The 15,624-nt window shown below is 30.9% G+C and overlaps 1 protein-coding gene across 1 annotated transcript; it reads right to left on the bottom strand.

Annotated features, from left to right (window-relative positions):
• Positions 1-1,487: 1,487 nt before the first annotated feature.
• LOC127733650 (uncharacterized) lies at positions 1,488-15,579 on the bottom strand. Its single transcript, XM_052242967.1, has 16 exons — positions 14,776-15,579; positions 13,433-13,895; positions 12,337-12,423; positions 11,639-11,673; positions 10,796-10,886; positions 10,345-10,425; positions 9,866-9,953; positions 9,056-9,090; positions 8,733-8,820; positions 8,002-8,345; positions 7,536-7,712; positions 6,629-6,730; positions 5,644-5,971; positions 3,262-3,483; positions 2,361-2,421; positions 1,488-1,491 (listed from the first exon to the last, which is right to left on the bottom strand). Exons 1-16 carry the CDS (start codon positions 15,021-15,023, stop codon positions 1,488-1,490), a joined length of 2,454 nt encoding a protein of 817 aa, XP_052098927.1. The 5' UTR covers positions 15,024-15,579.
• Between the last annotated feature and the right edge of the window lie 45 nt (positions 15,580-15,624).

The raw sequence follows: 15,624 nt of genomic DNA, 5'->3' as shown, positions 1-15,624 counted from the left end.
TTAAGGGAGATTTAACAAACAAAGAGAGATTTAACCAAAAAATATATTTCTTTATAATACTAAGGGACATTTAACCAAAAAATATATGATACTATGATATTAAGGGAGATTTAACAAACAAAGAGAGATTTAACCAAAAAATATATTACTTTATAATACTAAGGGACATTTAACCAAAAAAAATATGACACTATGATATTAAGGGACTTTTAACAAACAAAGAGAGATTTAACCAAAAAATATATTACTTTATAATACTAAGGGAGATTTAACCAAAAAATATATTACTTTATGATACTAAGGGAGATTTAACCAAAAAATATATGATACTATGATATTAAGGGAGATTTAACAAACAAAGAGAGATTTAACCAAAAAATATATTACTTTATAATACTAAGGGACATTTAACCAAAAAATATATGATACTATGATATTAAGGGAGATTTAACAAACAAAGAGAGATTTAACCAAAAAATATATTACTTTATAATACTAAGGGACATTTAACCAAAAAAAATATGACACTATGATATTAAGGGACTTTTAACAAACAAAGAGAGATTTAACCAAAAAATATATTACTTTATAATACTAAGGGAGATTTACCCATAAAATATATGACACTATGATATTAAGGGACTTTTAACAAACAAAGAGAGATTTAACCAAAAAATATATTACTTTATAATACTAAGGGACATTTAACCAAAAAAAATATGACACTATGATATTAAGGGACTTTTAACAAACAAAGAGAGATTTAACCAAAAAATATATTACTTTATAATACTAAGGGAGATTTACCCATAAAATATATGACACTATGATATTAAGGGACTTTTAACAAACAAAGAGAAATTTAACCAAAAAATATATTACTTTATAATACTAAGGGAGATTTAACCAAAAAATATATGACACTATGATTTTAAGGGACTTTTAACAAACAAAGAGAAATTTAACCAATAAAATGTATAACATTTTAATACGGAGGGACATTTAAATAAAAAAAACCCAAATCTTTGAAATGCTGACCAAAAACAACCACTAACTTACTAAGTGAATTACAAAAATATATTACATTATGATACTAAGGGATATTTAACAAACAAAGGGACATTTAACCAAAAAATATTTAACACTATATTACCATTGCATTTACCAAAGAATGTACTTAAAGAACAACAAAAATATATGACATTATGATACTAAGGGACATTTAACAAACAAAGGAAAATTTTACCAATACAATATATAACATTATGATACAAATGGACATTCAACCCCAAAAATATATGATACTATGATACTAAAGGACATTTAACAAACAAACAAAAATTAAATGCTGACCAAAATTTTGTAATCATGTGCTGTATTTACTAAAAAAATGTACGTAATGAACAATTAAAACACTAATGGACATTCAACTAATTACAACTGAATTATGAAAAATCTGCTCAATGAGGTATTGTTTGTGACAAGGTTTACCTGTTAAAAAACACATTAATTATACCATTATAAGAGGCAAAAGGCAATTGATATAAATTTTTACATCATTCAGAATTTTTTTTTGAGATATCTATATATATATAAATATATATGCTACATGTATATTCATGATATTGGTAAATGACGAGAATTATATTGCATTTAAGTAAAATATCCATGTGCAAGAAAAATTATTTGGTATTACATTTTGAAGAATAATTATGGGTATTGTTGGTAGTTATGGACCTCCAGCAACTGCCACTGCAATTCGTTTCTGATATTTTTCCCTTTTTCTCTCATTCCATTCATGTAAAAAAAACTGCAGATAAAAACAAAAATGTTCCTGGGTCATTTGGCGTGCTGAGGACTTAATACACTGGATAAAGCTGTTGAATTGTTCACATATTTCAGAGTTTATTGTGTCAAATCCTTGGAGTCTTGAAGATCTATAGGCACATGAGCATTTATGAGAATACCCATGGAAAATATCATGGAAGAAACGAACACATCGGTAATAGCCACTTTCTCTGTTCAGGCAATACTCCTGTAGATTACAAGCAAAATCATAGAAGATATCCGTGGGTGGATGCTCCAGATGTGAGTAAAGGGAGGCTGATGGATCTTTTCTGCCTTCTGCATTGGTCATATGAAAACCATAACAGTGACCATGACTTGGACAAAACCATAAAAACAATGTTGATGTACCTCTTGCTGAAATTTGGGTTTTTGAAAAATATTTCTCACAGTTGTCATGGGGAAGAGGTGGGTCATCATATGCTGGGTTTTTTCTCTTCTCACCGTCAATGGTAAATTTTCTAACGGGGCGCAATTTTTCACCAGTTTCTGAAAAGTAGTAAGCTCTTCCATACTTAGCTGGGTTATATGTTCCTGGTTGTGGATTTGCAGGATCTGGTTGAGTGATCTCCATATCTGCAACACATTTGATCAAATATCGAATAAATGTAATGACATCATCAGGAACAAAATTATTTCCTTGAGGATTGGCATGACTAAGCATGGATGAAGCAATCAAATCTCTTAATTCTGGAGCATACTCTCTCATTTCATACATTTTTCTGTTGTAAAAGCCATTTCCAGCAGCATTTATATTAAGGCCACTAATGTGGTCTAATAACTCAGTCAGATTATTTAAGTAAGAATAGGGAATTAAACTGATAACTGGTGCAGTAGTGCAAAGCATATGCAATATGAAGGCATAAGATATCTTTTCCACATCTGGCATGTTATTAAGAAAGCGTTCGAAAGAAGGCCTTACTGAGTTGTCCAATATTTCTAGTAGTATGTTGTTTCTCTGCTGAGTTTCTTCATCAGATAATATTTCCTGAGGTGGAACTTTATCAAGGTTTAACTTCGCTAAGTAGTTCAAATGGTGTCTGGCAGTATTAAGTTGTTCTTTATCTCCAACTCTGTCGAAAAGGAAGCATCTTGCCATTCTACGATGTAATGTAGGAAGTATATTGTCAGGATTATCTGGTTTACTTATTTCATCAAAAGAAGCATGTCTGAATCCAATACCAACTTTCGTTCCATCACAAGCAAGTTGTTTAGGTCTAAATTTGCAGATAGGACAAGGTTTCCTAAAGTCAATCTTCATATTAGATGCCCAACTAAACCACCACTTTATGAATACAGATGAATCCATAAATGACCTGAAATTAGGATTGCATTCTTTGTAGTCTTTAGTTTTTAAATCACAGAATGCTGAAAAGGTTATTTTAGTGGACAAAACCTGGTTTACAAATGCCCAACCAATTTCATCTCCAGCTGCAGTATCTCGGGTAACTACATGTAAACATTCTTTATCTCCTTCATCCCAGGCTTTTTTACATGGTGATTCTTCATTAGCACAGCTTCTGCTATATACCTGACACTGTACTGGTGCTATTTTTGTATAGATAGTGAGTACTCTGGAAAATGTAGTTACACCATTTAGCTGCTGATTACTTGTCCATCCTGCGCCACATGGACAAACTGAAGTTGGAATATCTGGAATAAGATGTGGACCTTTAATGCATCCATTTTCAACATTGTTTAAGTTAAGAGCGCCCAATATATAACGATGTTGTATATTCTGAACTAGATTGGGATCTTGTTGTTTTCGTGGTTTATGACTACTTATGCATGGAAATGACCAAAGTCCACTAGTCACATCAAAATTAGAGTCACAGGAATTCATAGTAGGAATTTCTTCTTCTATGTCATTGCCAGTAATTTCTTGAATTTCCTGGTCAATAAGCTGTATATTCTCATCATTTTCAGTGTTCACTGCAGCTTCAGGTTTGCTAAATTCTGTCCAAAAATGAGGAGCATTCTTCAGCTCAGACAAATGAACACATAAATTTTGATCAGTATTAAGACAGTCAACATTTTTCTTGCAACCTTTTTTACTTTTACATAATCCATTCAAGCAGGAAACTATATAGCGCTGAAGACGTGAATTGAATGTCAAATGAACTAATGAAATGTCATCATCTATCAAAATTGAAAATTTTTTGGTTCCTGGTCTTGTAGTTGGCAATTCAATAATTTTCCTATCCTTGTATAACAGAGCATCTTGTATGACTACTTGAATGTTTGTTACGGTTGCTTGCTCATTCCTTTCCAAATTTGGTGATACCTCTTGATGCAAAAAACGACAATGCATGCATTTAATACCATTTTCATCCAGAGCATCAAACTGTTCCATATTGTTATCCAGGGATTCCAACAAGGTACGATAGATACGACAGTTGCAAGTGTAAAAATAACCGTTCTCGAAAAGATCCCTTGATGTTTTTACATAATCAGAGCTTCTAAATTCCCCACTTTCATCATCATAATCATTCATAATTGCAATAACTTTCTCTTCATCGTAAACCTGGATAATAAAACTTCGATTCTGTAAAAGATTTTTCTTGTAGTTATCATATAAATTTACTTTTTTGAACATATTTTCCACATTTTGTCCTGAAATAGTCTGCAAAGCCATTTCTTTTGTCAGAATTTTCTTCCGTGGAATAAATGTCCTTGTTCTTTTTGTTTGAGGTTCTCCAGTGGGATCATTCATATTTTGGTTATTTATGTTTTCTTGATTCTGGTCTTCTTGTTGGAAAGATGAGTAAATGGTTTGAAGTTCATTCAGCTGATGATTTTTGTACAAGTACAATACCCGATTTCTCAAAGAGGTGGCCTTTGGACTTGTTGAAAATCTGTAATGATAGCGCAAATTATCTTTTCCAAGGAATCTGTTGTGATCATTTGATAGAAAGTTAATCATGCAACTTTTGTAACATAGGTTATTAACATTACTAGCAGGGAGAGGCTTCATAAAGTCATCTGAGCATTTGTCACTAACTTCTGCATTTTTCACTTCTGGGTAATGAAGTATCTTGTTTTGTATGATTTCTGTGTGGAATAGTTCATTGTTAGATGAAAAGTAAAGACCATCACTGGCATCTGAATCTATCTTAACTTTATAACCATGTCTAGCAGTGTGCACAAAACAAGCAGCTAGTTCAATGTCACAAAAGTCTTTAACTTTTTCACACAATTGTTGTCTTCTAGATTTTAAGCTCTTTAAATTGTTGGCATAAATTTTGTCAGGGCGTGTTCTAGATTTTCTTGAGTCCTTGTTTTTCTTTTCGATGAGCATTTTCTGCTGATCTCCACCAGTTAGGATGTTGCATAAGAATACATTATCTTGCAGAATTCCTAACGTTTGACATATTACATCCAGAAAAGTCTCCTCCATGAAATGTTTGTAATATCCTGATTCTATGTATCGTATATAATGTACAGGTGCATTGTGATTTTCAATCTCAATATCAAAGATTGAAAAAATGAAAACTCCTTCAGAGCAGTCTGGATAAGTTGACATATTAATAGCAGCTTCCTCAAATAAAAATAGACAATTATTTGGATCAAGAAATTTCATATCTTGCATTTTGCTGATTATATTATGTTCCACCAAAATAGCCTGTCTACACATATTTAAGTTTGTTATTAGATCATTTTCGGTCATGTTTCTATCATTAAGGTTTTGAATGCTGGAGGCTACGTATTTTCTCTTCTTAGAATTGCTTGAGATATACTTCCTTGTTACTATTTCTGTTTCATCTCTGAGTGTAAATTTTACTGTACTCTGATTGGTACCTGTCAGCTCAGGACGGTTTGTGACAATAACCTGTTGACTTGAGCGTGTCATGTTAGAGTTCAAGACAGCCAATTGATCAATTCCCTGGATTGTCAGCTCTGTGGTATTACCACTAGTAGAAGTTGAGGGTTCAGTTCCAGATTGACTCGCTGTAGTATCACTCATGGTTTCAACCTTTTGTTGAAAGGCAGATACTAATCTTTCATAATTTTCGGGATTCTCTGTCTGTAATTGTAGTACATAAAGCTGATGATCTTTAACAGTATACGGGTACTGAGATGGCATACTAAATTCTTCATCTAACAATGGGAGGCCTAACTTAATTTTCTGCAACAAAAATAAGTATAAATATATATTACATATATGTGTGTGCATTATAACATATCGTATTTGTTTTTAGTATTTGAGACATCTTATAATGCAAATTTCTGATATTGAATTAATACATGTAGGTTCTTGATGGCAGATTTATTTTCTATTGTGAAGGTCATTAATGAACATTTAGGCATACCAATGATAAATTAAATATAATATTTGCTGAAATAATGAACATAATTGCTGAAAGCTGTAGGGTGACCTATAGTTTTAAATTTTCTATGGCAATCTGTCTCTTGTGGAGAGTTGTCTCATTGGCAATCATACTGCATCTTCTTATTTTTATATTCTGTAAACAAGACATATCTGTTTTTCGTTATTTTTTTTAAAAATATATCAGACTGTTTTTTAATTTCACATTTTTCATGTTGTGCCCTTTTAAAGCTAACTATATGGTATAGGTATTGCTCATTGTTGAAGATTGTAGTGACTTTTAGTCGCTAAAATCTACATTCTTTCAACTCTGTTTGATAGTTGTTTCATTGTCAATCATACTACATATTTCAAATACTAATAAATAAAAATTGATATGGAATATGCAATGTTGAATGATTGTACAAAAGTGTTTTTTTTTATTTTTATATTAGGCTGAAATGGACATAACCTCACCAAATTAGGAGGACACAAGTGAAGATCAGTACAATTCTCTGAAAACTGTCCTGAAGGAAGTGCTCTTCCCCATTCTTCAATTGACTGAAAAGTAAACTGTTCCTACAAATAAAAATGCTTTAAAATCAATGTCTCCGCATTATTTAAAGAAAATTGGTACAATTTACATGGTAATATATATGATATGATCTCCATTGATTGAGACATAACAATTAGCCTCATGCAATACAAAGATACTTTTTTTTTTTCTTTTGGGTGAAATTATGATGTTCTTTAATCTATTTTTCTTTTCCCTAAATAACTTGTGAAACTAGTAATGGCACATAGTCTTAGATACATGTTTTTTATTAGTTATTTTTGGCTTTGATCTAGTTTTCAGTAACTCTGAGTACTCTCAAATCTATACTTTGTGTCTTTTGTATTTTTGTCAGTTTTTTGGCGCTTTGTATCAATCAGATGAGTTAAGTCCTTTTCAACTGTTACTTATATCTTGTTCTGATGTTGTACTGTTATACCACCAGGTTAAAGTGGAGGGGGTTGGGTGGGGTTTGTCTCCAGCAAACATGTTTAACGTCGCCATATTCTGTATGTATTTGTGCATGTCCCAAGTCAGGAGCCTGCAATTCAGTGTTAGTCGTTTGTTGCTGTATATCATATTTGTTTTTCATTTATTGTTTGTACATATATAAGGCTGTTAGTTCTCTTGTTGAATTGTTATATACTTTTCACTTCAAGCCTTTCATTCATAGCTTCATCTGCGGTATGGGTTTTGATCATTGTTGAAGGCCGTATGGTGACCTATAGTTGTTAACTTCCACATCATTTGGTCTCTGGTGGAGAGTTGTCTCATTGGCAATCATACCACATCTTTTTTATTTTTATATATAATTTCAATTAAAATCTGTACCAAGTATATATGTTGTAGCACATGAATTTCCAGTTTGTATTGTTCATTTGGACAACAATATACACATTCTTCCCATTGGCAAAGAATTCCAGGATGAATGTGCGAAATCACGTGCTGGGCTAATAGACGAATATCAGCGAACTTGTCCTCTGTACACTGCTCCCACTTGCACTTCAGCTGAAAGAAAATAAAAGCATATATAATAAACAAATAGTTATAGAAGTTTATATACCTGAAAATCACTTCATAAAAATTATATGAACCTATACAACATGTATTTCATATATCTGTTATATCATAAAAAAACATAAATGTATTGGGCATACGCTGTCTGATTTTTTTTAGGAAGTTGTTGTATTCTTCATTGTTATTATCCTGTACATTTTAAAGTCAAATAGGGTTTTTAATTAAATTGTCATAAGTGGACATATTGGTTAAAAAATCATGTAATATAAATATATTTTACATCTACCATTGTAGGTCCTGGATTTTCTTCAACATCCCCACAGAGATGCAGGATAAACCTTTTGAAGTTCTTCCAACATCTGCTTGCCAAAACCTTCACTGTTGTTAGTGCAAACTCTATTCTTGTGGGACTACTAGACTCCACTTCCTCACTCTCTGCAAAATCTATTGTTGTTGGAATACTACACTCCACTTCATCACTCTCTGCAAATTCTATTGTTGAAATACTACACTCCAGTTCATCACTCTCTGCAAACTCTATTGTTGTTGGAATACTACACTCCACTTCATCACTCTCTGCAAACTCTGTTTGTGATGGAATAATACAATCCACTTCATAACCCTCTGTAACAATAAAGGACTTGCTTAGAAGTTTGTTCAATTGACCTAGACCTAGCTGATTTGCTGGCTTCAGAATTTTATAATCAATATATGACTGGAAGTGGTGTGATTTCGAAAATTAAGCTTAAATAGGGACATAGCACACAAATAATATATTAATAATAGAGCATAAATGTTGCAATCTAGCTTTAAAATGTAACTGTAGACAAGGAAAAAATAAAATAGCACCCTAATTTGAAAGGTAAGATACACAAAATGCACAAGGGAAAAAAGACGCATCTTTTTGAGTGAAGCCCATACTATTTCATTTGTAATAAGTCTATTGCAATATTAAATATAGTGGAAAAGATTATGTCATCCAATACATTAAAATTCCTAAAACACTCTTACCTATGTATACACTACCATATGCTATGTGTTTATCATTCTCGTCATAGGAACTCCTAAGCTCCTCTACAGGTTCCTCAGTTATTGGTACCTAGCAAAATAAAAAAGTATTTTTTTCAAAAACCTAAATAAATTTGTAAAAGGGTATCTATAAGTAATAAATTGTCAGATTGGTACATGCATTTCTTCTCTTTTTTCCTTGTGTATATAGAAACAACCAATAATTCAAACATTTCTTTTATACCGCACAAAATAATTACAAAAACTAATTCACCACATTTTCAAATGATTATCACCAGAAATAATGAATTCCAAACATTACAAACCTGAAGAGAAAGATCTTTGACTAAGTGAGTTTTGCCTGGAAAAAAAAAAGACACCATAAGTTTTAACATATACATATCTATTTGCATTCAGCAATCCTATTCGACTGTACATATCATTCATTTTCTAGAGGTGTGCAAGCATAGGAAATTTAAATATATTTAATACCAGTAATATCTTAAATAACTTAGAAAGTGCCTATGAGAAATTGTTTACTCTTTTGGATCACCAAAGTTAATCCATATTTTTGAGATTAAATAATATTCATTCTTGAAATACAGAATTTTCAGTTTAGTAAATTATTTTTTTATCTCAATATAAAAAAACAGTAATAAAAACAAACTGTAAGGGTATCTAGTCCATGTATGTTCAGTTCATTGTCTAAAATTGTGAGGTGTCTTTTTTCTGTGAGGTGTTGCTTGCCTTGTAACAATTGTTTTTATAGTTCCTGTTATATCATATGAATGTGTGATAACTGAATATTTATAATATAGTAAAATAAACGGACTGAAGTAATCTGCATATTTGAAAACATACAAACGGATTTCTGTGAGGACTAAATACATTTTTAAATGTGCTTAATTAATATATACTCATTCCTGTTCCTATTATAATACATTATACCCAGGGAAGGCACTTTAATACTGCTCATACTGGTCCTGAGAAGTCTCATTCAATCCTATATTAATCCTAATATTGACCACTATAATGTAAAAATGCCTATTGTGTGATTTCGAAAATCATTCTATATACCAAAAATATCATAACTGAAAAGCACAATACTTAAATTATAAGAAGTTTTAATACCAAACCTTTTTTAGCATGACAGCAAATAACATGGTCTATCAGAAAATCTTCTCTGGAGCATATTACTGGACAAACAGGACAATTATAAGTGCTCTGAAACAATATTGCATATTGAACTTTAAATGAACAACTTTTGATATATCATACATCTATCAATCTGGTATGATTTGCAAATTTCAATATCTGTAGGTAAACAAGATTAAATACCACCTTCCTCTGGATGTCTGGTAAAAAAAATCAAACACCCACAAAAAACAAAATACTGACAGTAAAATAATGTTTAAAAGCAGAAAATAATCATGTCAGTACAAAAACTATTGTATCTGCCTTTTCTGTTCAATCTATTAAAAAATTAATATAGACGCAAGATAGAAATACACCGAATTCAAAACGTTTACATAGATTATTTAAAAAAAATTCTAATTAACTTATGTTATTATTTGGTGTAAATATTTGAACTGAATAGAAACTGTAACAAGATTACTTTTTTTTCTTTCTTAGTCACAGCTGTTTTCTTTGATTGCTTCACTTGTAAGGATTCCACAGATTGCTTTTTCGTGTCAGTCTAAAATAAATGCAATAATTATTCAAATATCTTCCTTTTTGCAATAAAATGAATATTCAAGTCCAATAATTCAGTACATTTCCTATGATATTACAGGGTAATTGAATAATTTAAGCTTTATAGAAATAGTAACTTAACAAAATCAAGCACAAGAAAGTATTAAGGATAGAGTAACAAATGTATTCAAGCAACATTGTACTTGCGACTTATTGTATTCTTTAAATGTTTTTGCCTTTGAATTCAAAAATTATGTCTCATTAATCTTTCTATATAATTTGTAGGGATTAAAAAATTAAATGTTAAGATAAATGATATTTTAATTTTCTGCATTTCAATATCAGCATAAGTCTTTAAGTAAACAAAACAATACCTGATAGAAACCATGAATGACTGAGGATGACAAGATAACAGCCAGATCCTCAGTAACATCTAGGACTATTTCATTCCTCTTTAAACTGTATCTATAAGAAGTGGAAGTAGAATTAGAAAAATATAACAGTTTAAAACTATGAAGAGATTTAAGTTGTGGTACAATCTTGGATTAAAGGATTTTGTTATTCATATTTCATTGTTTTCAACCTTTTTTTAAGCATGTACAAATGAATCTTCTGCAATACAATATAAATTCAAATGTGCTATAGTATTTATATATACATCATATGTGTACTTGTTTTCAGACTTCTAGATAACCTATCCTTTAAAGTAAAAGCTCCTTGATAGTATTTAAAATTAGAAACACTAAAATTGTTGTTGCCTCATGAAGTTTTGTTGCAATTTTTTTTAACATGCAAGCATTTAAAACACTTGAATATCAACTTTTAAAAAGCATGCCATGGTATTTAGTGTGCATTTAAAATAAAATTAGAATAATTAAACTTATAACGATAAATTTCCAAAGTTTTCTTCAACATCATGCATTCATGCTAGTAAGATATCAATGAAGTTTTAAACCACAAAAAATACTTCATTCAAGTAATTACAAAAAGAAAAAAAATATCAACTTTTTATAGGCATGCCATGGTATTTAGTGGTCATTTAAAATTAATTAGAATACTTCAACTTATAACGATTAACTTTCAAAGTTTTGTTCAACATCATGCATTCATGTTAGTAAGACATCAATGGAGTTGTAAATCAAAAAACTTCTTCATTCAAGTAATTACAATAACAAAAACACATTAAAAGGTAACACAATAATGCAACGATGACAAACCCTGTTTTATAAGTTCCTCTTGGTTTTCTGTGAGACTAAATTAAGAAGGTAATGAAAACAAATAAAGTTATATAATTTTTGTTCAAATCATTTAAGGATGTTTGCTAGTCTTTGTTTTTGACAGATATTGGTAATCCTCTGGTTTTATTCACATGTAGTTCCATCAAAAAGTTAGAATGCTAACTCCGTCTATTCTTTTCCTAATTTATAACATATAGTTTAAAAAGCCTTTTATTTTTATTTTACATAGTTTTTAAAAGAAAAAGGTGCTAATGTTAAATGTATGGAAAATCTAGAGAGAATAAATTCCCACCAAATTTTAAATGGCTTACATCTTAAAAACAAGGACACAAACCTTTAATCAGTTATGTTTTTTTAACTTATTTATATACTATAAATTTATAAGTCTTTTAAAAAATATAGCACCGAACTTTGTTAACATCCCATCTTTATTAATTCAAAATATATATAAAATATGACAGGTATATTTTCCCATGAAATGTCAATAAAATGCATGTTAGCAGCCCTATATTTTTTTTTTTATCTATTAGCAATTTATCCTATAACTTTAAATTAGGGTCTATCATAGCTGCTTATGAACTTATAGAGAATCTATGATTTTATGATATTATCTTTGTTTTGTATTATAAAATGATATTTTCTATTTTAAATAGTACAAATTTTAATTTTTCACTTACTCTTTTATTATTTGATCTTCTTGCCCCAGCTGAAGACAATCTCTTCCTCTTAGAAGGGGTTCTTGAGGAATTCTGATGTTCAGCATCCTGTAATAAACATTCAAATGTAATTCTCAACATCAATCAAAGACAAATGTTAATACATGTACATATCATATAAAATCAGCAGTTACATAAACCTGGGAACAGTATATCTAACGGGAAATGAATCGGATAGGCTTTCCAGTATAAAATTGATAAAATCTCGGACTCCTCAAGACTTCGCAAGATTTATGGATTTTGGTGGCGTCTGACTGAAAATTTATCGGAACTGCTCAATAAAGTAATCACATAATTCTAATCGTAAATAAATACAAGTTTTATCATAAAGTAGATATATTTTGTCATATAAAATGACCAAAATAAGTGTGATTTATTTGATGTGAAGTGTTTTATAATGTTTTTGAATTTGGGAATACAATTGGCGCCATTTTTTTAATACCGTTTGCATTCTGTACCATTCTGTGATAAAATGAATGCAATTATAACAAACTTGAAGTGACAGAATACAAGTTTGATACAACTGTAAAACTAGTTTGAATGACATTTTATTGATATTATCAGAAATTATTAGGATAATAGCGAGTACGTTTTTGAAACATGTCCGTTTCCGTATCGTATCTTTATTACCTATGACACGACGATAAAATTGGCTACAATTAGGAAGTGTCAAGTCCCGTCAATATATATGTTCCTGCATAAACAGTAAGGAAACCGTTTCAATTGTGTTAACTATAATAAACACTTCACAAAAAGATAATATTCAAAGTAAATCCATTATTTTGTAATACTTATGTCATTATCATGTTATGATTTGTTTATAATTCCATTTCTTATCTAGTACATCAACATGTACAATGAACAAATGTACTTTTATTTTTTTCAAAGGCAGAGCCTGCATTTAAAAACCTGAATTAAAATGCCAGGGAGACCATTTAAAAAATATCATAGAAAATCAAATGTTAATTTCTAACAAGTTATTTGTCAGACATGCAAGATAGTGATAGACAAATACAAATATGCTTTCATCTATTCTTATACACAATCTATTAAATACCGTGTCAAAAGGTCTCTTTCCTGTATCAGAAGAAGGTACTGGTAGTCTCACCACTTCTGCATAGGTCATCTTGGGTGACAAAGATTCTACATCAGGTACCTGTACGTGAGATAAGGTTGCAGTCACGGATGTAACACACTTTTGTCTCTCTGCTAAATAGTTCTCTATAGTCATCTTCAAAATAAAAGCTCCATTTCTATTTACATGAAGTCCGTCCCTTCCAAGATGAACAGCAGGTTTAAAGAGCTGTGCATAATCAATAAAAAAACATCTACTGTAACCACAAGTTAAAGACTGTATACCAGCATTCAACTTAAAGACATCTCTCTGCAGTCTTGGCAATGCTGACATGTTCCAATAACTACTCTCATAGTGGTTTACTGCACGGGGAAGTATGCCACAAATACCTATTTGCAACGATTTAAATTTCAGCAGCAAATTCTCTATCAGGAATCTATAAGATCTATAGACAAAATAAGAAACTTGTACATGAGGCAAATAATATTCATCATATTCATTATAGTAAATAAGATTATTCAACCTATTGTTTATAATTAAAAGGAAAGCTATACCTGCCAAATTCATTACCATTAGAAACTAGGTAATTTTATATTATATATAACAAATGTTTCTTTGAAATCAATAATAATCAGCCAATCAAATTACATGATTTGTCAAAGATCTCAAATAATTATCGGTTACCGTTATTTTGGGAAAGAATTTAATGTGTTCGGCCAAATTCATTCATTTTTTTTTATCACAAAACATGTAAATTTTATCGTAATCATGGTAACGCACCAAAAACATCATTTGGCAAGAATTTTTAACATTGTTCATCATGAAGGTCCCCTATTACGAACCTCATGATTGCTTACATACACTACATTTGAACTTTGGTGGATAGTCATCTAATGGGAAATTATACCTCATCTCTTTTATTTTTATATAGTATCAGCAAACAGGTTTACAATACACCAATCTCGAGTTGTTTTTTAATGAATGAGCAACACTGGTTGACTCGGGGTCAATCGGCATAAATTATGTCATTGAACAATCCGTTTTTACTGTGACGTAATAACATAACCATACACCTTATCGATATTTGGAAATCTGCGCCAGTGGGCCTGAGAATCTGCGCCGCTTTAACTTTTGATGTCATACAACAATCACTTTTCCATTGTGGTGTCAAAATTTCACGGGAACCTTTGTGATGTCCAGTAATGGCGGACAAATAGCGATTAGATGTATTGTTACATACTAAAGGGGATTTTAAGGGAAGTGCACAAATCGAAAGTTGACTACCGGTATAAATTTTTGTATTTGTTTTTTTTAAACCTCCTTACCTCAAAGTTGATTCAACATCACCAAATACATCATTCGAACCTAGATGCAGAACAATCTGGTCCGGGTTTTCTGTCTTCATGGCACTCATCAGTTGGGAATAGAATTCTTTCCGGTCATTCTGTACTTTGGCACCAGGTATGCACAGTGTTCTAACTGGGTATTCAAACATTGGTACAAGCTGCTTCAGGTTGGAATCCCCTGCAATTAAAACGCTTCTCAAAACTTTATTAAGGTTAGTGTTAAACATTTCTATAATATAAGTATGAAACAATATCGATCAAATATGTTAAAAAATTTAAATACTACAAAATTCCTTCAACTGCAGGCAAATACAAAACACTAAGACGTAACAGTCAAAAGGACTATATTCTGTGTCAATAAAAAACTTAGCTGGCTACTTTATGTCTCGTTTTATGTACAACAATTATTTACAAATATATACAAATCTATTTTCAGAAATAATTTTGGTTTTGGTACCAAAAGATTTAGACAGAAAAATACGCTATCGTCGTAGTTTTCTTGCTAGTTTGTCTCAAAAATACGATGCCGTATAAAAGAGGAAATATATATATACACAGACTCTCAATATCTATTCAGATATATTATCAAAATGTCGACAAAATATAGCTTTTTCTTTATCGCAGTGGTAAGAAATGTGGAAGATGGACGCTATAGGATGCAGCATTGGATGATGGGAGTTTGAGAGCACCATGTATCCTTTTAGCAGCCAATGAAAACCGCCGTCGCAACTTAACCTAATTTAAATATTAATTTGGGCATATGCAGAATATTTCCCATCCGACCTCTGCTAGCATAGTATTTACCTACCAAAACGTAGGAACCAATCA

Source organism: Mytilus californianus, unplaced genomic scaffold (assembly GCF_021869535.1).
Source record: "Mytilus californianus isolate M0D057914Y unplaced genomic scaffold, xbMytCali1.0.p SCAF_3, whole genome shotgun sequence".
Taxonomy (NCBI): Eukaryota; Metazoa; Mollusca; class Bivalvia; order Mytilida; family Mytilidae; genus Mytilus; species Mytilus californianus.
The sequence above is the reverse complement of the archived record's forward strand: the minus strand, read 5'-3'. Positions and strand labels throughout refer to the sequence as shown.